Raw genomic sequence first — 24746 nt, forward strand, 5'->3', positions numbered from 1 at the left:
TGAGTTGGACAAAGGAACAATAGTATTTTTCATATTACTATTTCCAACAATCTTTCTAATATGTCAGAAGGTAAAAATTAATAGCCAAGTGAGCTTTTTCTTCTGAAAGAGCTGTCTTAACTCTTCTGTTTAGCTACACTTGCATAGGTATTTTCAATTTCTTTGTCTTCAGGACAAGTGTGGGCAAATTCCTCACGGGCATAAGCATTGTGGAGATAGCGCCAGACTCCTGAGAATTCTGCTGGAATGTCAAAGTCACGATATTTCTTGGCAGCAACCTAAAATTTTAGTACAAAAGAGGAAAACAAGTTGATATTAAAAGACATCAGTGATGTACCCATATGAAGAAACACACCTCAAAAGTCATGTACTACAAAACAAACTAAAATATGCATAAAGAATACTGAATTTACTATCTTAATGTTTTGTCTTAAATTCAGATAAAGACTTATGTTTGCAATTATGTTTACACTGATGCTATTTAGAGTAAGGGAGAACATATCAGCCACCCAATAAACCAAAAGTTAAGGTCCTGAATTGCTTGTTTATGCTTATTGTTCACATTCTTTTTGTGGCACTGGGGATTGAACCCAGGGCTTGCATATGCTAAACAAGTCCTCTACCACTGAACTACATTCCTAGCCCTTTTAAAATGTATGTTGAGTCATCCCAGTGGTCATCACTATCTGAAAAGAGAAGCTTCTCTAACCAGAAGTGAGAGTAGCATTAATATATGAATATGAACATTAAATGTAGTGCTTTCAGGGCAATTTGGTGAGAGTAATACATGCATTTATCTAGACAAGAGCAAGCTTTATGCCCCTAAGGATCATGACCTCCCTGCCATAGGCTTTTGATTAGGTTTTCAGTACCAGGCATATATTCCCTCCCATAAAGTGGGCCTCCAGGCCAATTAAAGAGCAGTTGGTTTTCCCCAGAGCAGACATGCCACTATTGCACTCATTCAGTTATTTGGCCTGTCTGGTCAAACTTGAGGCCTCTAGTGTCTACTGTTTTCACCACTAATGACTTCTGTCTCCCATAAGATTGTGTACAGTGCAGCTTTTTCCAGCTTTCAGTTGGCTGGGCTACAGAGAGAAGGTTTTCTGCTCAGCAGCAGCTTGATTTCTCAGTGACTTTGCTGCTGAAACATTTCACACCCTCCAAGGCTCAGGGTACATTGTTGAAGAGGTGGCAGAAAGAATGTAAGAGCCAAAGGAGGGAATAAGCATTGCTTACATACAACTGTCCACACAGAAATTGTCCTTGATATCCAAGACCTCGCAGTGCCTAGCAATGCCTACACAAGACCCTCATAGGAGAGAAAGATGATGACATCAAATTAAAAGAGAGACTAATGGAGAGAGAGAAGGGATATGAGAGCAGAGTTATGAAGGGGAAAGCGGGGGAGGGAGGAACATACCATGGTTTGTTGTCTGTAAGTATAGAAGCTGTCAAATGTATATATGTATATATATGTGTATATATATGTATATGTATATATATATTTATATTTGTATTTATAGACTGGAGAGATGGCTTAGTGATATATATATATATATATATATATATATATATATATATATATATATGAATGAATAAATGTTGGGACTGGAGAGATGGCTTAGTGGTTAAGTGCTTGCCTATGAAGCCTAAGGACCCAGGTTTGAATCTCCAGGTCCCACATAAGCCAGATGCAAATAGTAGTGCATGTGTCCAGAGTTCGTTTGCAATGGCTGGAGGCCCTGGTGCATCCATTATCTCTCTATCTATCTGCTTCTTTCTCTCTCTGTCTGTCTGTAGCTCTCAAATAAATAAAAATAAACAAAGAAAAAAATTAAAAAGAAAAAAGAAATATTAATTCTAGGTTGTGACTATATGAATGCATTTGCAAACAAGAATTGAACAGATAAAAGCATAGTTGGGCTCAAGTTTGAGTGTTTCACATATGAATTTAAAAAATAAGTAGTTTAGTGTTTCAATGTTTAATAACAGTATTCATACCATAACAAGTTTTCAGGGGATATTATATTCATGACGCTAACCTCATACACTGGAACCCAACTTCCTCAGCCTTTCTGCATGAACTGAAGACTTTTCAAGAACCTTCCAGGCCTTCAGTGTTAGATTGAGACTGCTGAGGCATCTAACCTTGCCGTGGACCAAACAGCTAGTAGATACTCTAACTCTTCAGCCTATAAACAGCTATTGTTGTATTCTGTAAGCTCACCTAATAAGTCCCTTTTATAATGTAAAAAAAAGTATTTTGAGACAGAGGTTTCACTAGGTTGCCTAGACTGGTTTGGGACTTATTCTTCTGCCTAGACTTCTGAGTATCTGGAATTACAAATTCATACCACCATGCCTGGCATGTCTTTCTTCATGTACTCTTTGGGTCTAATAGTTTGGTTTAATAAATAGTTGTTAAATTAATGATTACATTAGCATTGTTCATCACTTGCTGCCATCCAGTGTATTGTTCTAAGCATCTTACCTGTTTTAATTCTCTCAACAATTCTGTACAAGGCACAATTTTATTCATAATACAGCAGAAAATGCTTTCAGATTTAGGAGAAAAAACAATGAAGTTTTTGTTTTAATTTTTTATTTATTTATTTGAGAGCGACAGACACAGAGAGAAAGACAGATAGAGGGAGAGAGAGAGAATGGGCGCGCCAGGGCTTCCAGCCTCTGCAAACGAACTCCAGACGCGTGCGCCCCCTTGTGCATCTGGCTAACGTGGGACCTGGGGAACCGAGCCTTGAACCGGGGTCCTTAGGCTTCACAGGCAAGCGCTTAACCGCTAAGCCATCTCTCCAGCCCAACAATGAAGTTTTAATGCTTCCCGGAGGAGATCATTATAAATCTTTTCTCCGAGGAGACAAAGGAAATATATGCTATGTATAATGATGATGAAAAAACTATCATATACAGAAGAGTCAATGGAATTCATGCTGGTAACTCACAGACACTTCCCATACCATGTGTTCTTCCATATTAAAACTTACTTTAATAATGTTCAGTTTTGGTAACAAGCTGCAGTCGGCAAGTGTTAGCTGATCCCCATCCAAGAACAATCTTCTGGAAACTGAAAGTTTCTCAGCATTGACTGGGTCAATTTCATCCAGGAGGGGGGTGTTTAAATAGTCATCCAGGCGCTTAAATTCTCTAACCAGAGACTTCTCAAAATCTGAGGAAATGAAGTCATAGAGTTACTTATAAATTTATCCTCTTTATAACAACTAAACATGTTCTTAGTATACTTTTTGTGGTTTATACACTGCTTGAACTGGCCCTTTTCACTATCATAATGATATGATCAAACAGTGAGTAGAAACATCTTGGACTTTTCTTAAGAAGGTACATTTGGGCTGGAGAGATGGCTTAGTGGTTAAGGCATTTGCCTGCAAAGCCTAAGAACCACAGTTTGATTCCCCAGGACCCATGTAAGCCAGATACACAAGGTGGCACATGCATCTGGAGTTCGTTTGTAGTGGCTGGAGGCCCTGGCACATCTATTCTCTCTCCATCTGCCTCTTTCTCTCTGTCTGCCTGTCTGTCTGTCTCTCTCAAATAAATAAAAAATAATCAAGAAAAAAGAAAAAGGCACATTTGTTAGTGAGACAGTCAAAGAAATAAAGAAAAATCAATATTTATTATCTAACATAGAAGAATTAGAAAGTGCCGGGCGTGGTGGCGCACGCCTTTAATCCCAGCACTTGGGAGGCAGAGGTAGGAGGATCACCGAGAGTTCGAGGCCACCCTGAGACTACATAGTTAATTCCAGGTCAGCCTGTACCAGAGTGAGACCCTACCTCGAAAAACCAAAAAAAAAAAAAAAAGAATTAGAAAGTGAGAGAAGAGACCTAGTTTTCATGACTCAGAGGCTAACAAAGCTCGTCAAAAAATTACTGGAGGGCTGGAGAGATGGCTTAGTGGTTAAGCGCTTGCCTGTGAAGCCTAAGGACCCCGGTTCGAGGCTCGGTTCCCCAGGTCCCACGTTAGCCAGATGCATAAAGGGGCGTATGCGTCTGGAGTTCGTTTGCAGAGGCTGGAAGCCCTGGCGCGCCCATTCTCTCTCTCTCCCTCTATCTGTCTTTCTCTCTGTGTCTGTCGCTCTCAAATAAAATAAATAAAAAATGTTTAAAAAAAGAAAGTTACTGGAGATTATACATGCTACAGTTTAAAGAATTTTAAATGTATAGCATTTTATAGCTAGTTCACAATTGGCATGCCAATGCTCTAACTGACCTACACTGGCAATTGCTATACTGAATCTTAGGTTCTAAATCTAATAAAATCCACTGTTAGGGAATTTCAGAGGATAGAACACAAAATGAAAGAATAGGTTGTTCCCCAAGATACACTACGTATTTATGAAAATTTTATTTTAGCTGAGTAAAAATGTGAGAGTAAGCAAGTGGCTAAGAAAAATAGATACTTAACCAGCTGGGCATGGTAGTGCACACCTTTAATCCCAGCACTCGGGAGGTAGAGGTAGAAGGATTGCCATAAGTTCAAGGCCACCCTGAGACTCCATAGTGAATTCCAGGTCAGCCTGGGCTAGAGCGAGACCCTACCTCGAAAAAAAAGAAAGAAAGAAAGAAAGAAAGAAAAATAGACTTAGAAAAGATATCTTACTCTTATTTGCTTCCCTTTTTGTATTCTTAATGTATGCTGAAAACTTAGCAAAGATGTTACAGCTCACATCAAAGGACTCCTTGTACTTGGGACTCAGGTGAGGATACCTTAAAAAGAAACACAAGTGAGCAACCATGTATACATAATGAGACAGATATCAGAGTATTTTGTAAAAATAATGGAAGTTTTAGAAAATTGTCCTGGGAACTGAAGGTATTTTAAAATCTCTTAATAGGAATTTTTTCTGAAACTGAGAGTATGTTAGATTCTAAAGTTCACTGGTAAATTGTAGTTTGGAATTCAAAGCTTATTTACCTGTAGAAACAATGTTTCAAAATTTTGTTTAGGCTCATATTTGGTATAGGAAAAACAGCAACATATTTTTAGTTAGTAGTAGAAAAATGTGGTTTCAAATATTACAAATTACAAAACAAATGAAAGCAGAAAGAGGATGAGGAAGATGGAAAAACAGCTAAGATGTCCTCATTGTAATACAACTTTCATTTAGTATATGATCATGAAAATGATATATATGCTCATTGCAGCATTATTCACAAAACCCATGATATGGAAACACCTAAGTATCCATTGATGGTTGAATGGAATTTTATTCAACCTTAAAAAGAAGGCAATCATTGCATGTGCAATATAATGCTGCATGATCTCATTTGTGTGTGATATCAAAAAGGTCCAAATACATAGAAACAGAGAATGGAACATTGAGTACCAGAGTTAGTGCTGGAGAATGAGAATGGTGTGGATAGGAAGATGTACAAAGGGTACACAGTTGCTCTTATACAGGATGAATAAGTCTAAAGGACTACAGGTAATAGTGCATTGTACACTTAAAATTTGCTAAGTGTACATTTTAGTTACTCTTACCACACATAAAAAGAAGGATGGAGGATGATAATTTTTGGATGAATTATTTGTAGTTGTCATTGGATATTTTAAATGAATAAGAGTTGATTTTTAGCATTTATTTTTATTGTATAATGTAAAGTGTATAGCATCATGTTTTGATAGTTATCATCCTCCATCTCTCTTTTCTTCCAACTCCACATTTGACCCATCAGCAATTCCAGAAAGGTAATCTTTCAAAATGTACTCAGAATCTTTCCACCTGTCACTGCTTTCATTGCCCATGTCTAGAATCTATATTACTTAAAGTTTCTTGATTATTCTCCATACTCCCATTCTTGTCTACCATACCTTTGGAATATTTTCTACCTGTAGGCAAAGTAATCATGTTAAAATGCATCTTACTATGTCTTTTCCATACTCATTATCTTTCAGTGTTGTCAACTCACTCCAAACAAGAGCCCAAGTCCTCAACAATGGTCTACAAAGACCCACATGATATAACCTACTCCCTACCTAAAGTGCTTAGCAACCAGAAGCCAGAGTGGTATTTCTCCTAACTTAGTACCCTGCAGTGGTCTCATCTCACTCAAATTCATAGCTTGATTCCTTATAGTGGTTTACAAGGAATGAGGTGATTTGATCCCACCTTATCTCTCTGCTATCATCTCCCTACTTCATTGTGTTACTATATCTTTTTTGTAGTCTTTAAATTGGCCTGACAAAGTCCTGCTCCAGGGTCTTTTCTGTGGATTTTGCCTTGGATAGAGTTTTCCCCATATATGTATATGCCTTGCTGCTATTCTCTGTTAGGTCTTTTAATCTGATTTTCCCGAAATGAAGGCTTTATCTTGATACTTTATGTAACATTGAAACCCCTTTTCTAGCCCTAACACCTACTACTTTCCTTGTTGCTCTATTTTTCTCTTTAGCATCTCTCATCATTCACTGATGTGTCCTCCCAAGCACCTAAGTGCACATAGTAAATATTCAGTAAATATTTACTTATTGATTAAATTAATTCATTACAGTCCTTAACTTGATGTTTTAATTTGGATCTTCAGTATCCTCTCAGCCAATGTATTAAAACTTTGGTTTCCTGAGTGGTGTTATTGGAAGGTGCTGGAACTCATGCTCTCCTCAGTTCTAGGAGAGCCCCTTCTGTTCCAAACTTCAGGTCTGCTCCAGACTCAGGTAAGCATATATGATCCACAGCTTTAGATAAGCCTCTATATCTTTAGGCATGTGGCTGGCACTCAGCATCCAGTTCAACCACCATAGATAAAAACTCCCCCAGCCTGCCCATTGCCAGGCCAACCCTCTGGCTTAGGCTTTACCCTGAGGTCCCTATGGCCTGAAGTTCTGGGCTGACAAAGAAATTTGCTGCTAAATCTAGTCTACAAATGCACAGCTACCAGATAATGGTCATAAGGATTTTGAACAATAAGGAAGAAACAAAAAGTATTAACTTTAAAGAGCTATGATGGTCTCAAAGAAGTTCAGTGAAGCTGGGTGTAGTGATGCAGGGATATAAAATGTCAGGGTGTTTCTCTTCTTCTTTTGAGACACATTCTCTCTTGTCTCTGCTGCTTTGGAACTTCTGGATTTTCCTTGTTCTGCGATTACAATTTAGGTAAATTGGGATTACAGACATGTATATGTCTACTACTTTGTGTACAGCTCTATGTAGGCTCTAAGGAAGACTGAACCCAGTTGGCAAGCTTGTAAGCAAGCAAGCACTTTTAACTGCTGAGTTATCTCCCCAGCCCCCCCTTTACTTCCATTTTTGTATGAAACAGATTCCTAGAACTAAAGACCACAGATGAGCCATTCCCTTTATTCCTAGAGATAAACTTGAGTGATGCTGAAACCTTCTGCTTTGGAAGCTGCAGTCCTAAAATGGCGGGTTGGTTAGGAAGCCTCTCCTAGATGCTACCAGTCATATGGAGGTATTGTTAGGGGTTTTAGCACCTCATTCCTATGTTCCTAGAGCTCTGGAGCTGTGCCAGGAGCCCTCCTAACTCCCCATGCTCAGACATATGTGGGGATTTTGGTCATAATGTCTATGGTTCCAAAACTGCAGAGTTGTAAGGAGGGCCCATAGATTACATCTGGGAAGTTTAGGCTCTGATCAGCCTTGGAACCACATGGCTCAGCAGGGAAATAGCTAACCTCTGGCCTCATCCATTTTGAGACTAATAGGTTGGAGAAGGAGGGTCTGAACCAGTAATTTGAAAAAGAGCTATCTCCTACTTCCCTCTTCACTGTAGACTATGTTGTCCAACATGCAAAGCTTTGTATGAATTTGTGTCAAAGTTTATTCCCCTGGGCCCAAACTGTCTCTTTTGGGTGGCTAAAAACTGAATCAGTTTAGAGAAGAGGTACTTGGGGTTTGGAGATAGAAGACTGCAGGGTCTTCTGATACCTACAGTAGTAATATCAGACAATATGGCCTTTATTAGGTGGCTCCCAGATAAACTTATAATTATTTATAGTGAATAACAAGCATAAAAATTATAAAGGCTCAAATATATCTCTTGCTGCAGAGTGTGTATCTGTTCATTTTAAGAGGCTATGTTGAGTCTAGGTGATATTAGGATCTGGAAAAGCTTAGTTTATATTGTCAGGCTCATCTTCAGTCTTCTAGGATTTCCATGTGCATGCTTAGAATATTATTCAGAGAACCAAGCCTTACCTTAGAAAGTACTAAGCTTAAATTTTTGCTACAGGAGACTGTAAAAATCCTGATCTTTTCCTGAAGTTTTCTGTTTAGTCTTTTCTCCTCCCATCTGAACAGCCTCAGAATCTGGAAAGTGTTCAGAAGCAAAATATGGCATATTCTGAAGGACCTCAAAGTCTTTATTAAACCCTCTACTGGCTCCTCTTCTCACATCAACAATTTTCTTTTGCTATATTGTAGGCACAAGTGATACACTTAAAAGAAAGTGCTTCAGAAATATTAAAAATAAAATGTCAGAATACTATATACTAGGAAAATTCTAAGTAAAAGAAATTAACTGGGCTGGAGAGTTGGCTTAGCGGTTAAGGCATTTGCCTGCAAAGCCAAAGGACCTAGGTTCAATTCCCAAGGACCCACATAAACCAGAGGCACAAGGGGGCACATGCATCTGGAGTTCATTTGCAGTGTCTGGAGGCCCTGGCACACCCATTCTCTCTCTGTGTCTCTTTCTCTCTCTCTCACATAAAAAAATATTTTTTTAAAAAAGAAATTAGCAGTGTGATTAGATTTAGAAATAAATTTTAAAGACATAAAAATTCCCCATTGCCCATGTATTTTTAATTTGAAAGGAAATTTAAATCTTTATGAATATACACTAGATAATTCAGGTGCCAAAACAGAAAGAAGGGACATTGCAAAAATATTTAAAATGGAGAGGGTAAAACTGGATGTGGTGCCACATATCTACAATCCTAGTCCTTGGGAAGCTGAGGAAGGAGGGCCACTGAAAATTAAGATTCAAGGCTAGCTTTGGCTACGTATAAAGGCTTTGCCTCAAACAAACAAACAAGAATGAGAAGGGAATCCCTGGGATCCTGCCTCATAGGCAGGAATAGTACAAAATTAAAAAATGTCTTTCAAGATGCCCCCTTCCTTCATGTACATGCCCTACAATTGGGTGAATATGATGGAATATTATGATTATGATTGTACTGTTAATGAGTTAATCAAATGGGAAGTTATTCTGGATGGGCATAATTTGGTGAAACATCAGAAAGACAGCCATACTGTGAACTGACAGTATACAGGGGCAGCCTCTAGGAATTAAAACCTGACTCCAGCCAACAGTGAATCAGTAACCTGGCCTGTCATATAACTGTAAGAAATTGAATTCCGCCAAAAACTTGAATGAACATGAAAGGAGATTCAGGTCACAGATATGAAATGCATTCCTAACTAATATCTTCATTGCAAATTTGTGAGACTCTGAAGAGTGGACATCAGACAGGGTAGCCATGCCCAGATTCCCCACCAATAAAAACCATGCGATAAACAAAAATGAGTGTTTTTCAGTTAGGTGTGGCCATGCATGTCTCTAGCCTCAGTCCCACAGACGAGCAGAGACCAGATAATCTTCAGAACCCCTGGACCTCTGGAATTTGTAAAAGGAGAATCTTAGCTCAAAGTAAGACAGGCAAAAAAGTGATGGAGCTATTCACCCAACTTTCCACCCTGATCTCTGCAGGTGAGTGATCTCTGTGACAGGTGAGAGTATGGAGCACCATAAGGGCACATATAAGAGCATACACCACACACACAAGCAAAAAAAAAAAAAATAGTGCTTGTTAAGACACCGAATTTGTGGCAATTTGTTGCACAACAATAGGAAGTTGTTATTCAAGTATAGACAGTGCAATTCTGGCCTATGGTTAAACTTCCTGAGATCTCTGGTTTCCAGCCCTGGTGTTGGATATGTCTTAACCTCATTCAGTGATGGTAAAGGCCCAGCCCTAACTATTCCTCAGAAATTACAATGTTAATACCTTATCTCCTCACTCCCATCCCACTGTGAGTTTTTTCTTTACTTTAAGCCCACAGAGAATTTAGTTTCTTGCATGCTACACATTTTAAATCATTTGGAATCTTGTATCTATAAACTTTGTGTTGTCTTGTTTGCCATGTTGGTTCAGAATTCCCAAAGCACTTTCATATTAGTAACAATTCTGTAATACATAGAACAACAAAATGAATCAAGTATATAATATCCTGTAAAATGTTGTACCTTGGAGGAGCCAGTGTCTGCTCTAGAAACTCCTCAATTTTAATGAAGTCAGTTTTCAACTCCTTGTTATACACCAGGAAGGGAGGATTGGTACCTGGGGCTAAGTCCTTCAGCTCATCAGGCTTTCTATGATTATTGAAATAAGCAGAGTTAGGTCTCTAAATAAAGTACATATTATCAAACAACATTATATTCATGTCCACCAATCTCAAACCCCAGAACTTATCGTTTACTGATATTTTTTACCTGGTCATGTCAACAGTAGTCACATTAAATTTAACTCCTTTAAGCCAGAGGATCATGAAAAGACGTTGGCAAAAGGGACAGTTTCCAATACTCTCCCCATCACTTCCAGCCTATTAAGATAAAAAAGGTATCAGTACACTCTCATTTGTTTATTCAGCAAGCATGCATTAAGTGACTATTTGGAAATGGACTAGTTGCTGGGGAACAAAGTTGAAAGTACTTAATCTCATGGATTCTGCAATTTATTGGCTGTGTGAGATAATGAATTAATCACATTTTATAAAAAATTATATCTTGGGCTGGAGAGATGGCTTAGCGGTTAAGCGCTTGCCTGTGAAGCCTAAGGACCCCGGTTCGAGGCTCGGTTCCCCAGGTCCCACATTAGCCAGATGCACAAGGGGGCGCACGCGTCTGGAGTTCGTTTGCAGAGGCTGGAAGCCCTGGCGCGCCCATTCTCTCTCTCTCCCTCTATCTGTCTTTCTCTCTGTGTCTGTCGCTCTCAAATAAATAAATAAATAAATAAAAATTTAAAATGAGACTGCTGAGCTGGGTGTGGTGGTGCATGCTTTTAATCCCAGCACTTTAATTCCAGAGGTAGGAGGATCACTGTAAGTCCAAGGCCAGCCTGGGACTACAGAGTAGGTTCCAGGTCAGCCTGAGTTAGACTGAGACCCAACCTTGAAAATAAAAAGCAATAATAAATAAACAAATAATGAGAATGCTGAGCTGGAGAGATGGCTCAGTTGGTAAGGTACTTGCTGTGCAAGCAAAGCATAAAGACCTGAGTTTGGATCCCCAGTACCCACATAAAAGCCAGGTGTGGTGGCTGGCACCTGTAATTCAGGTTCTGGGAAAGCAGAAACAAGAGGATTCTCTGGGGCTTGCTAGTTAGCTAGTCCAACCTAATTGGTGACCTCTAGGTTTACTGAGAGACTGTCTCAAAAATAAGGTGAAGAGGGCTGGAGAGATGGCTTAGTGGTTAAGCGCTTGCTTGTGAAGCCTAAGGACCCTGGTTTGAGGCTCAGTTCCCCAGGACCCACGTAAGCCAGATGCACAAAGTTCTGCATGCATTTGGAGTTTGTTTGCAGTGGCTGGGGGCCCTGGTGTGCCCATTCTCTCCCTATCTGCCTCTTCCTCTATCTGTCTGTCTCTGTCAAATAAATAAATAAACATAAAAATAAGGTGAAGGATGATTGCAGAAGACACCCAACATCAACCTGTGGCCTCCATGTGCATGTATACACTCATGCACATGCATCCAAATACACATGTGCACCCACTCACATGTGAACATGCATATGCATACACAAGCCACAAAATATACACATACAATCAATCAATAAAATGAGAAGTCTGAGTAAAAGTAGTACTTTTTCTAACAGACCCTTTAAAATTTCCTTCCTACATGAGGCCCGGCTTCCGGCCAAGATGGTGACCTCCTAGCTGCGCTGCAAATCCCGGGAAAGAAAGATAGATGCAGATCCTAAGGAGAGAGAGCCACCCCATCATACCTTAAAAGGGCCCCGGCTGAATCTAAGGAAAATTGGCGAAACAAGCAAGGGTGCTGTTTTCCTGATGAACCAGATACCAGCACAAGGGGGAAGGAGACCAACACAGAGAAAAATCAACTCCTACCAAATCAGAGAGCCAGAGCCTCAGAGGCCCCCAACACCTCATCACTGAAGCAGACCAAAAATGAACCCAATATGGCTCAGGGAAATTTTGTGGAAGAGGGGACGGAAAGAATGTCAGAGCCACATGTTGGGTCCTGATATGCAGAGACATTTATCATACCAAAAACTGTGGGCTAACTCCACAATGCATGACCCATGTACCTCAACAAGGAGGGGCATATGGGGTGGGGGTAGGTAACGGATGAGTTTGGTACCATTAGTACCAAACTGCCTGTATTTGCTGAATAGAAACTAATAAAAAAAATGAAAAAAGGTTTCCTTCCTGAAAAGTACCTTTCCATATTTATAGTGATCATTTGATTTATCTTGTGAATTATTGGTTTGTGACAGTTTTCTATTTTTCTATTGCTATGATTTTCCTTATTGATATGGGAAAATTACTTAGATGCTAAAGACATTAACTCTTTGTGATAAAAATTAGATGTAATTTTAAAAAAGTGACATTTAAAGTGTACATTTACATAACTCTATTATTTGCTTCTACTTAGTCTGTCTTTTCTTTATATGTTTATATACATCAAGATTACAACACACAGGAGCCATAGATTGTTACTAGAAAATTTTCAGTGCCAAGGATGGGACACCTTCCACTGAGTTGTTGGCCAGGGAGGTCCCTGATGCCCCCCAAACATTACAGGTCATGTTTCCCACCAGGAATAGATGGTAAGACCCTACTGCTGAAGACTCCACATACTTGGGCTGCAAGGTCACTCAGAAACTCTGCTGGAGCTGAGCTCAAAACCTCCTCTATGTAGACCAGCTGACAGAATGCTGGAAAAAGCCATGGTGCACACAGTTCAATGGGAGAGAGAGAAATCACCAGTGAAGATACTCAACAGTGGACACTGCAAGCCTTATATTTGGCCAGCCAGGCCAAAAGAGCCAATTGGTACAATAGTGGCACGTCTGTTATGGGGAAAACCAACAGCCTTCTAATTTGACTGGAGGTCTACTCCATGGAAGGGAATACATCCCTGATACTGAAAACCTACAACAGGGGTAGTCATGAGCCCCAGGGATGTAACGTCTGCTGATGTCTGGATAAATGTATATACTATGCTCACCAAACTGCCCAGTAAACACTTCTCTTAATGTTCATAGCCATATATTAATGCTGCTCTCACTTTTGGATAGAGAGCCTCTATTTTCAGATGGCAGTGACCTTGGGATGACTCAGGAGGCATCATGGTGCTGAGAAGAAGTACAGAGGAGTGCTCAGAACTGAAATGTCTCAATCACACCTTCCAAGACTCAGGGTCCATTGCAGAAGAGGTGGCAGAAAGAATGTAAGAGCCAAAGGAAGGGTAGGACTCCTCATGACGTGCTCCTCCAGACACAAAATGGCCTGGATATCCATGACCACACAGTACCTCACACTACCTACATGAGACCATCATAATAGGAGGAAAAGATGTTGACATCAAAATAAAAGAGAGACTGATTGAGAGGGGGAGGGGATATGATGGAGAGTGGAGTCTCAAAGGGGAAAGTGGGGGGAGGAGGGAATTACCATGAGATATTGTTTATAGTTATTGAAGTTGTCAATAAAGGAAATATTTTTTTAAAAAAAGATTACAAAACTTGGTCACTGGAAGGTCTCCAAGTCCCAGAGCTAGCCATTGTTTGGTGCTTGTGTGGGCACCAAATAAAGTTTCTTTATTCAAAAGTAAAAAAAAAAAAAAGATTACAAAACTTATATTCTAGAGCTGGAGAGATGTCTCAGCAGTTAAGGGCACTTGCTTGCAAAGGCTGATAGTCTGGGTTCAATTCCACAGTACTCATGTAAAGTCAGATGCACAAAGTGGCAAATTGGTGCATGCATCTGGAATTTGTTTGCAGTGGCAAGAAGCCCTGATGTGCTCACTCTATCTCCTTTTTTCTCTCCCTCTCCTTGCAAATACATAAATAAAATATATTGAAAAATAATAGCATGCATGGTGGCACACACCTTTAGTTCCAGAGTTTGGACGGCATAGGTAGGAAGATCACTGTAAGTTCAAAGTCAGGCTGAAGTTACAGAATTCTAGGTCAGCCTGGGCTTGAGTGAGACCCTACCTCAAAAAAAAAAAAAAAACTAAACCTAAAAACATTTTTAAAACTTCTATTTTTACTTTGTTTTGCTATATTTTCTTATAAAAATAATTTTAGGGGCTAGAGGGAGATGGTTTAGCAGTTAAAGTGCTTGCATGTAAAGCCTAAGGACACAGGTGTGATTCCCCAGTACCCACATAAGTTAGATGCACAAGGTGGCACATGCATCTGGAGTTTGTTTGCAGTGGCTGGAGGATCTGATGTGCCCATTATCTCTTGCTCTCTCTGCCTCTTTCTGTGTCTCTCTCAAATAAATATGTAAAATATTAAAAATTGTTTAGTTATTTATTTGCAAGGAGAGAGAGAGATAATATGCATGCCAGGGCCTCTAGCCACTGCAAATGAACTCTAGATTTATGTGCCACTTTGTGCATCTGGCTTTATGTGAGTACTGTGGAATGGAACCCAGGTTGTTAAGCTTTGTAAGCAAGTGCCTTAACTGCTGAGCCATTTCCCCAGCCCAGTTTATATTTTTATATTATATTTTTATACTTATACCACGTTTTATTCTAGTATCCTTATAATTTTTTTTTACATTTGTCTCATCTAAATGGAATTTTTGTGGTATAAGTACATTGTGACTTATGATTTAGTATTTTTTATTTTAAAAGGGTCAACAAATATATTCCATCTACTAGTCATTAGCATTATTCCATATTTCTCATACTGACTGAAAACAATGACACACATTCTTCTGCTCTAATTTTTTTAGATATAATGAGCTAATATATGGACCCTCTAGTCTTCATTCATTAAATTACACAATATTCAATTGAAAAAGTTATGCTTAATATTGACTAGACTATCATCTGTCTATCTCTCTACCTATATATCATATCACATATTTACTAATATAAAAAGATGCATCCTTAGGCTGGAGAAATGGCTTAGCAATTAAGGTGATTGCTTAAGAAGCCTAAGGACCCAAGATTGTTTCCCCAGTACCCATATAAGCCAGATGTACAAGGTGGTGCATGCATCTGGAGTTTATTTGCAGTGGCTAGAGCCCCTAGTGAAACCATTGTCTATCTGCTTCTCTCTCTCTCTCTAACAAATAAATAAATATCTTTAAAAAGATGCATCTTCAATTAACTTTTAGTTTTAAACAGAGATAAATTCTTTGAAGGAAGGTAGTACATTTCGTGAATGTGTGACATTAAACCCCAGTGGAATCTATGTGCTATGTATTATGGAAGGCCTTTCCTGAAGAACTAAACAGAATTCTAAAGATGAGTAAAGTTAACTAAATAAATAAGTATGATGAGAGAATTCTAAACAGAAGAAATAACTCTGTGTAAAGGCCTTTCCATAGGCTTGTGTATGAAATGTATAACGCTGAAAAAAGATCAGTGTGATTGGAACTAAGTGAGGGAGACAAGAGAAAAATTAAGTAATATATGCTGAATACATTGAAGCTAAAATCTGCTTTTGAAAACAGTTATTAAGAAAATTAAAGCCATTTGGTATCCAAGTATATATAAATAAAAATAAAGAACACTTAAAACTCAATAATAAATTACCTAACTTTAAAAATGGGAGGTTGAAGTTGTTAATAAAAAATAAATTTAGGGCTGGAGAGATGGCTTAGCGGTTAAGCGCTTGCCTGTGAAGCCTAAGGACCCCGGTTCGAGGCTCGGTTCCCCAGGTCCCACATTAGCCAGATGCACAAGGGGGCACACGCATCTGGAGTTCGTTTGCAGAGGCTGGAAGCCCTGGCGCGCCCATTCTCTCTCTCTCCCTCTATCTGCCTTTCTCTCTGTCTCTGTCACTCTCAAATAAATAAATAAAAAAAAATTAAAAAAAAAATAAATTTAAAAAATAGGATGCTTCACACTTTGCAAAGATTTGAAAAGATGTTCAACATCGTTGGTTAGAAAATAAAATTACAGGAACTAGGGAGATGGTTCAGCAATTAAAGGTAGTTGCTTACAAAGTCTGTGGGCCTGGATTTGATTCCCTAGAACCCACATAAAGCCAGATGCACAAAGTGGTGCATGCATCTGGAGTTCATTTGCAGCAACAGGTGACCCTGGCTTGCCCATATTCATTCTCATTCTCCCCCACCATCACAAATAAATAAATAATTTTTAAAAAGAAGTTTCAAATTAAAATTGCACTGAGATATCACTATAAACACAGAATAACTTAAATAGAAAAGAGTGACCATGCCAACTGTTACCATTGAAAATAAACAACTTTAATTCTTACACACTGCAATTTGAAATGTGAAATGATACAGCCGCTAATTAAAAATGTATCAAATTTTGGGCTGGAGAGATGGCTCAGTAATTAAGGCTTTTGCCTGCAAAGCCTAACAACCTGTGTTTTATTTTCCAATAACCATGTAAAGCCAGATGCACAAAGTAGTACATGCATCTGAAGTTCATTTGCAGCAGCTGGAGACCCTGGCACATTCCCCCTCTCTCTCTCTCTCTCTCTCTCTCTCTCTCTCTCTCTGCTTTCAAAAATTTAAACTCTCTGGGCTGGAGAGATGGCTTAGCGGTTAAGCGCTTGCCTGTGAAGCCTAAGGACCCCGGTTCGAGGCTCGGTTCCTCAGGTCCCACGTTAGCCAGATGCACAAGGGGGCGCACGCGTCTGGAGTTCGTTTGCAGAGGCTGGAAGCCCTGACGCGCCCATTCTCTCTCTCTCTCCCTCTATCTGTCTTTCTCTCTGTGTCTGTCGCTCTCAAATAAATAAATAAATAAAATTAAAAAAAATTTAAACTCTCTGCTTTAAAAAATTTAAAAACTTGCTGAATTTAAACATGTACCTATCATATGACACAGCAATTCCATCCCTAGGTACCAACTGAAGAGAATTAAAAGGATATAACAGAAAGATTTACATGTTAATGTTTATAGCAACTTTACATATAATATCACAACCTGGAAATAGTCCAAACATGTTTTAGTGGGTGAATGCATAAACAAGCGATGACACAACTATACCATAGAATTATTCATTAATAAAGAGGAATCATGCAAGAATCTCCAAATTATTATGCTAAATGAAATAAACCAGGTAAAAAGAGCACACACTGTATGAATCCTTGTATAGAAAATTCTAGAAAATACATGCCAATCTATCCTGACTGAAAGTAGGTCAGTAGTTGCCTGTTAGGAGAACAGGTTGTAGGGTAGAATGAGGAAGACTGGCTGCAAATAAACATAAAGGTGATTTTTTATTTTCCAAGGCAGGGTCTCACTCTAGGTCAGGCTGACCTGGAATCCATTATGTAGTCTCAGGGTGGCCTCGAACTCAGGGTGATCCTCTTATCTCTGCCTCCCCAGTGCTAGGATTAGAGGCGTGCTCCACCATGCCTGGTTTGGTGCATGCGTTCTTTCTTTCTTTCTTTTTCTTTCTTTCTTTCTTTCTTTCTTTCTTTCTTTCTTTCTTTCTTTCTTTCTTTCTTTCTTTCTTCCTTCCTTCCTTCCTTCCTTCCTTCCTTCCTTCCTTCCTTCTTTCTTTCTTTCTTTTTTTCTTTCTTTCTTTTTAAAATTATATTATTTATTTTTAAGGAGAGAGAGAAAGGTGCATGTGCTAGGGTCTCTTGTCACTGCAAATGAATTCCTGACACATGTGCTACTTTGTGCATCTGAGTTTACGTGGGTACTGCGGAATCAAACCTGAGTTATCAGGCTTTGCAAGCAAACGCCTTTAGCCACTGAGCCATTTATCCAACATCCAAAAAATGAAGGAAACAGTTCATATTTTGTCTTATTTATTTATTTATGGGGGGGGGGAGAGAGAGAGAGGGAGAGGCAGATAGAGAGAAAGATAATGGGCACAACAGAGACTCTAGCAACTGCAAATGAACTCCAGACGCATGCGTCCTCTGGTGCATCTACATATGTCCTAGGGAATGGAATCAAAGCCCTTAGGCTTCACAGGCAAATGCCTTAACTGCTAAACCATTTTCCCAGCCCCAAATAGTTTATATTTTAGTTGGAGTAATATTTGTGTAATACATCAAAACTTACTGAACTATTATGCACTTTAAGTGGGTACGTTTTACTAGGTATAAACTATATTTTGATAAAGTATATTAAAACAGAAAAGCTCGAAAATCACAATGTCCCAGAGCCCAAACAAATGAGATAAAATTTAGGGGTTGGATAAAATGTAATTACCTGAGAGATGGAAAATAAGACTTGGAGGAGAAGCAAAGAGTCTGAGCTATTTTAGAATGGTTATCTGTAAAAATATTAAAATCTCCAAGAATTAGGATAGAAGTAATACTGGCAAAGATGACAAGAAATAATGGAGAATGACCTAGAGTTTAGAAAACTACAGTAATAAGATTGGTTAGTTGATGATTAATGTGTTATTATAAGACCAGCCCAGGTATTTCTCTGGATAAGGTGGATAAACAGCAACAAGGAACAAACATATCCAAAAGACACCTACCCAACTCCAGACTCAATGAAAATGCTATAATTTATATAGTGTCCTCATTGGAGATAATGATTTTTAAAATATTTCAATTTTAACATATATCAAACTGAATTTCAACCCCTTAACTGTATCTACAAACCTACTCTTTTTTTTTTTTTTTAGAGGTTCTAATTCTTGAAATGACACTGTCTTCTATTATGGATGGAATTGTGTCTCCCCTCCCCAAATCAATATAAAAGCCTTCACTTGGAAAGTCTTCATTTGAAAAATGATTAGAGCTAAGGTCTTAAAGGTGGGGTTCTCTTGGTGGGACTAAGGTCCTTGTAAGAAGAGATGCTAGAGATGTTCTTTCTCTCTCTCTAGGAAGTGGGGATACATTAGAAGGTAGTCATTTGCATGCCAGGAAGAGAGCTCCTCCCAGAACTGGAGCATGTTGACAATTTGATCTTGGACCTGACCTCCAGAACCGTGAGAAATCATTTCCTGTTATTTAAGTTACCTACTCTGTGCTTCCATCTAGTCATTTGCCTAAACTAGAAAATTATTAAGTATCCCTCCCAATATTTAGTCTCATGCTATCTTGTCAATTTTAGTGATTGAGTATCTCCCAAATAAGTTTGTTTCTTTACATTGACATGGTCATTCATTCAGTTTTTATTTGATGTCTGCTATCTGTCAAACAGTTGTATTTTTTTTTTTTTATCTCTTGGACCTACTTTGGCTTCAGACACTTAGCTCCTATTCTGTAGGCTGAAGAAGGAAATAAAAGGTACTTAAAAGTTGCTCTGACCTGTTATTTAGAGTAATATTAAGGTTCTAGAAACTCTCAGGATAATTTCAATATTTTGGAATTTTTTTTCCTGACAGTGGGTGCAACTGAGGAAGTGATATTTATTGTTGCTCTTTCCTGATGTCAAAGAGTGAACAGGAATGGGAAGAGGCAACCAACTTTGGCAGCTGTGTTTCCTTTGTAATAGAAGTCAGACTAAGGATCCAATAAGAACTGGGCTTACTGTGTGGAAATATGATCAAGGGTGGGAGAGAGGAAGAAAAATGAAGTCTGATAATAAATACAGCAGGAAGGGTGGATAACTTTGGCAAAAAGTAGAGTAAAAACACTTGATGTGTGGGGGAAACACAGTAAGTTTTCACAGGAAATTTTAAAAGTTTTTTTTTTTTTATCTTCAGTTATGTTGAGTTAAAGTATCATCACATAGAAATTTAGGTATAAAATCCCTTACCTAAGAGACAAATTATTTGCTTCCTTAATATTTTAAAATTTATTTTATTTAATTTTAATTTATTTATTTGAGAGAGAAAGAGAGAGAGAGAGAGAGAAGGGGCACTCCAGGGTCTTTGGTCACTGCAAACAAACTCCAGACACATGTGCCACCTTGTGTATCTGGCTTATGTGGGTCCTGGGGAATTGAACCTGGGTCCTTTGGCTTTGCAGGCAAATGTCTTAATCCACTAAGCCATATCTCCAGCCCATTCTTTTTTTTTAAATTTATTTTTATTTATTTATTTGAGAGAGACAGAGAGAAAGAGGCAGATATATAGAGAATGGGTGTGCCAGGGCCTCCAGCCGCTGCAAACGAACTCCAGAAGTACGCCCTCTTGTGCATCTGGCTAACGTGGGTCCTGGGGAATCAAGCCTTGAACCAGGGTCCTTAGGCTTCATAGGCAAGCACTTAACCACTAAGCCATCTCTCCAGCCCTCCAGCCCATTCTTTAGTATCTTTAGCTGACAAAGACAGGATATGGTGATTTATGAAAGCAACCTTTTCCTTTTTTTAAACTTTATTTTATTTGAGAGAGGGGGAGAAAGGCAGATAGAGAGAATGGGCTGGAGAGAATTTACTCTATAGTCTCAGGGTGACCTTGAACTCACAGCAATCCTCTGCTTTCTGAATGCTGAGATAAAAAGTGTGCACCATCACACCCAGCACTATTTTTATTTTTTATCTTTAAAAATTTTATTTATTTGAGGGACAGAGAGAGAGTGAGAGAGAGAGAGAGGCAGATAGAAAGAGAGAGAATAGACATGCCAGGGCCTTCAGCAGCTGTAAACGAACTCCAGACACATAGGTCATCTTGTGCATCTGGCTTACTTGGGTCCTGGGGAATCAAACCTGGGTCCTTTGGCTTTGCAGGTAAGTGCCTTAACCTCTAAGCCATCTCTCCAGCCCCCAAACAACCTTTTCTTATATAAGTATTATGTGCTAACTGATTTTGCTACTGTAGCTCCAGAAAGTGCCCCTTTCTCTTCAGGTTTGTGATCTAAGTTTCTAAACTTGAAAATAACAGCCAGAATTTATTTAGTTTTATTGTTACTAACCACTGCTTGAAAACAATTGAATAAAATTAGACATAGCTCTTTTAAAGGACTGTAATTCTAACTGTTCCATTCACTAGTGATATGACTTTGGGCAAATTTACTTAGCTACTCCTTGCTTTTGTTTATATATATCCATAAAATGGGGTTAATAACAAACCACATTGCCTGTCATATTGTAAGTACTCAACAGGTTAATCGTAAGCTAACAGTCTATTTCGTTCAAAGTTTTCTCATCCAATGTATGTTTTACTAACCTTGCTGTTCAGATTATTGCCCAAATATAGTAAGGACATATGTGAAGATAAACACACAGATCATTGCCAACAACTGATTTGAGAAGTATGATTGAATTGAATAAACAGTTTAGGTAAGGGTTGGAGAGATATCTCAGTGGTTAAGACGCTTGCCTGCAATGCCTAATAACCTGAGTTTGATTCCCCAATACCTATGTAAAGCCAGATGCTTAAAGTGGTTCATGCATCTGGAATTTGTTTGCAGTGGCTGGAGACCCTGGCACACCCATTCTCATTCATTTTATCTTTCCCCTCTCTCCTTGCAAATAAATAAATAAAAATATTTTTAAAAACTGTTTAGAAAAAAAGAGCAGTTTAGTTACTTCATGAAGAAGCATGACCACTTGTTTGGAATTGGTAGATGTAAAATGAAAGTCAGAAAATTAAGATATTTATTAACCTCATTGTCTGAGAAGTCATATGCTTTGTAAAATTCAGAGATAGGAGAAGTGGCTCTTATGGCCCAAAGTTGAACAAACACTTATTTGGATTACCTTTCTGTGAAAGAATTCAAGGGTTTCTCTGTTATAATTTTGAAAAGATAGCTTTATGATGTCATTAATCTAAAATAGTTGTAAAGGAGCGGGTAGAGACCGACTGAGGCCTTCATGATCCCACAGAGATTGCCTATCCCACTGAGGAGGGCCCTCAGGGGTAACAGGAGTTGGGGAAAGGGGAAAATAGTACATAACCTGTTATAATACATATAAAATGATGTTTAAAAAGCAATAATAGCAAAAGGGAGAGAAAGAATTATTTTGGCCAATAGGTGTTTAACTTAACATTTGATGAATATACCTTTTTGTGTTTCTTTGTAAACCATCAAGAGGCTATACAGTTTATGAAAGCATTGTAATTAAATTACATTTTAAAATTTAGTACTGTTGCAGGAAATTAAATATACCTTCTCTCTGAAACAAAGCAAAATATAAGAGCCAGACTAACCAGCCATGTCAAGCTACAAGGTGACTTCATGAATTCCACTTAAAAATCAATTATGGTCTCTTGATAGAATAAGTCCACGTCATGGGAATTTACGCTTTAACAATCAAAGATAAAATACTTGGTTTTATGGAAAGGTTTTATTATTTTCTAAAAGTATAAATTTAACCTTTACAAACTTTTAATTCAGCAACACACCAATGCTAATAGCCAATTAAAATGCATGGGAAAACTAAATAATGCAAGCAAGGATTTAAGAAACTCATTTCTTTTTTAACTATTTTATTTGAGAGAGAGAGACAGAGAAAGAAACAAAGAGAGACACAGAGAGAAAGTATTGGCACAACATTGCCTCCTGCCACTGCAAACGAACTCCAGGCATATGTACCACTTTGTTCGTTTGGCTTTATGTGGGTACTGGAGAACTGAACTGGGGTTGTCAGATTTTGCAGGCAAATGCATTTAACCACTGAGCAATCTCTCCAGATCTAGGAAGCTAATATACACTTGAAGTAACTCACAGAATTTTTTTAAATGATGAGCTAATTTGGAAATACATGTACATTCCCTCTCCCACATTAGGGATTTTCCAAAGTGCTTTTCTGAAAAATTAAGATGGATTAAAATAGAAGCCTCTAAGACAGACCAAAATGAGGAAGCTTCCTTCTCACATAACAGACAAAAACTCCTGGCTGATTTTCCCCCCCAGTGTCCATGTGACCCTGCTATTATGTTTGGTTCATTATGGGAGAAATTTAGAAATTTCTTTCTGGAATGTGTGGAAATAGGGTCCTCAATCCATTACTGGCCCTCTAATCTACTCATTTGGTTCTTCTAAAACTTACCTCATAAAACACAGGTTGTAAGAGCTGGAAAGGCTTTCAAATTCCTTCATTGTACAGATGAAAAAACAAAGGGTTGGAGGGAGACACTTTTTTCAAGGTGACATAGAAAGCAACTGAAAATATAACTTTGTCACTGTGATACTAACAAATCTAGTACTCTTGCCATCTATTATCATTCCTTTTTCAGATGGAAATCTATTTTTCTGTTTTCATATAAGAGCAGCCAAGCATCCAGGCATTCTTCCAGGACTCAATAAAATGATTATAAAATTCATTCCTATTTGTTGCCTAAATTTTACATCTTATAGAAAGTGAAGACAAGTGTCAAGAAATACTATATTCTATATGCTATTATAGAAAGCTGGAAAACTTACCTTCACAAAAAGCTCAATTTCAGGGTCTGCTTCAGTGCTGAGCCTTAAGTTTGCCATCTTTCTGTTTTTATTGTCAGTTGTCGGCCTGCCACCTCTTCCAGAGGCCACAATAATTGTGGACTCTTCTTCCAGTTTTATCCACAAGCTCAAGAAACGTTACTTTGAGAAGAGAGTTTAGCTTTTAGTGGACTGTGTCAGATCTGGGGCCGGTCTCTTCTCTTAAGGGATAGGTCATAGAAAATTCTAGCCATCTAAGAGGAGCTCTTGAATTTGTTTTCCTTTTTCCTCTTGCCTGAACATTTCAATCAAGGAGGAGCTGAAGGGTGTGTGTAAACTGGCTGGCTGGAAGGGTGGGGGTGTTTCCAGAGAAGCTTCAAGGCCATGAGTCAGCACAGGAGAAACACATACACACAGATACATGCAGTGCTGGCTTATATATATCGAACTGACCAGATGTTCTCTAGAACCTCCCTGTGAGTTCTGGGCTCTATGCCCAGAAAAGGGACTCCCATTGCTGTTCCTGTAACCTGACAGCTTTTCCAGGAAAAGGACCAGAAATGATTTGGACTTCTATTGTTGAAAAGAATGTTTGTCCAATGACACTGTCTAAGGGTTAAAAATTCTACTTCATGAAATGTCTCCACCCCTAGTTCTGCTCACACAGCCAAATTTCTGTTCTGGGTGGTAAATTTCACTTCACTTCTATAACCTGGGAATGTTCATTGTGATGGTAGAATTTGGGGGCTTTTATGTGTTTCTCGTAGCTACTTCTTTCTTGGAAATATGGACTGGGACAGATCACTTCCTTGTCTTGGTTCTGTGTCAGGCACCATGAGTACTTTTATGTGTTTCTGCTTGTCAACTCTGGGAATGGTAGTAAAATACTCAAACTAATGCAGTGTATGGCAGCTGTGGTCTACCTGTCAGAGCTGGGGCTTGGGGACCATACTCATGGATTAATAAACCTCTTTGCTGTGAATATTCTTCCTGCATGGAGCCAAACTGAACTTAAATCTACCAGTTGAATATCACCATGATCCATATTCTTTCCATACAGCATTAAATATCACCCATTCTCCTGGAAGTGTGTGAATCTGCCTTTGCTCCATGTAAATACTAATGGTAAGAATACTAACGGTAATGAAACACTGGGGAAAACCCACTATGTGTCACAGCTATAAATTCTAGGCAAGCAATGGCTGAAAATGAAAGGAATACTCTTTTGGGTGAAGAATGTGCTTTATTATTTCTCTGATGATCTCTGCATTATTGTGCTGGACATCT

The 24746-nt window shown here is 38.6% G+C and overlaps 1 protein-coding gene across 1 annotated transcript; it reads right to left on the reverse strand.

Annotated features, from left to right (window-relative positions):
• On the reverse strand, nt 1-23891 carry Clic2 (chloride intracellular channel 2). Its single transcript, XM_004672655.2, has 6 exons — nt 23463-23891; nt 10491-10600; nt 10245-10370; nt 4642-4748; nt 3009-3190; nt 1-278 (listed from the first exon to the last, which is right to left on the reverse strand). The coding sequence occupies exons 1-6, from the start codon at nt 23517-23519 to the stop codon at nt 117-119; spliced, it is 744 nt and encodes a 247-aa protein (XP_004672712.1). The 5' UTR covers nt 23520-23891; the 3' UTR covers nt 1-116.
• Nucleotides 23892-24746: the final 855 nt, after the last annotated feature.

Source organism: Jaculus jaculus, chromosome X (assembly GCF_020740685.1).
Source record: "Jaculus jaculus isolate mJacJac1 chromosome X, mJacJac1.mat.Y.cur, whole genome shotgun sequence".
NCBI lineage: Eukaryota > Metazoa > Chordata > Mammalia > Rodentia > Dipodidae > Jaculus > Jaculus jaculus.

Bases quoted from the DNA above. Each gene is read 5' to 3' on its own strand.
- Clic2 (XM_004672655.2), bottom strand. From the start codon at position 23,519: ATGGCAAACTTAAGGCTCAGCACTGAAGCAGACCCTGAAATTGAGCTT. The intron at 10,601-23,462 runs GTAAGTTTTCCA...TTATCTTAATAG, and splicing joins AAATTGAGCTTTTTGTGAAG to GCTGGAAGTGATGGGGAGAG. The intron at 10,371-10,490 runs GTAAAAAATATC...CAATAATCATAG, and splicing joins ACTACTGTTGACATGACCAG to AAAGCCTGATGAGCTGAAGG.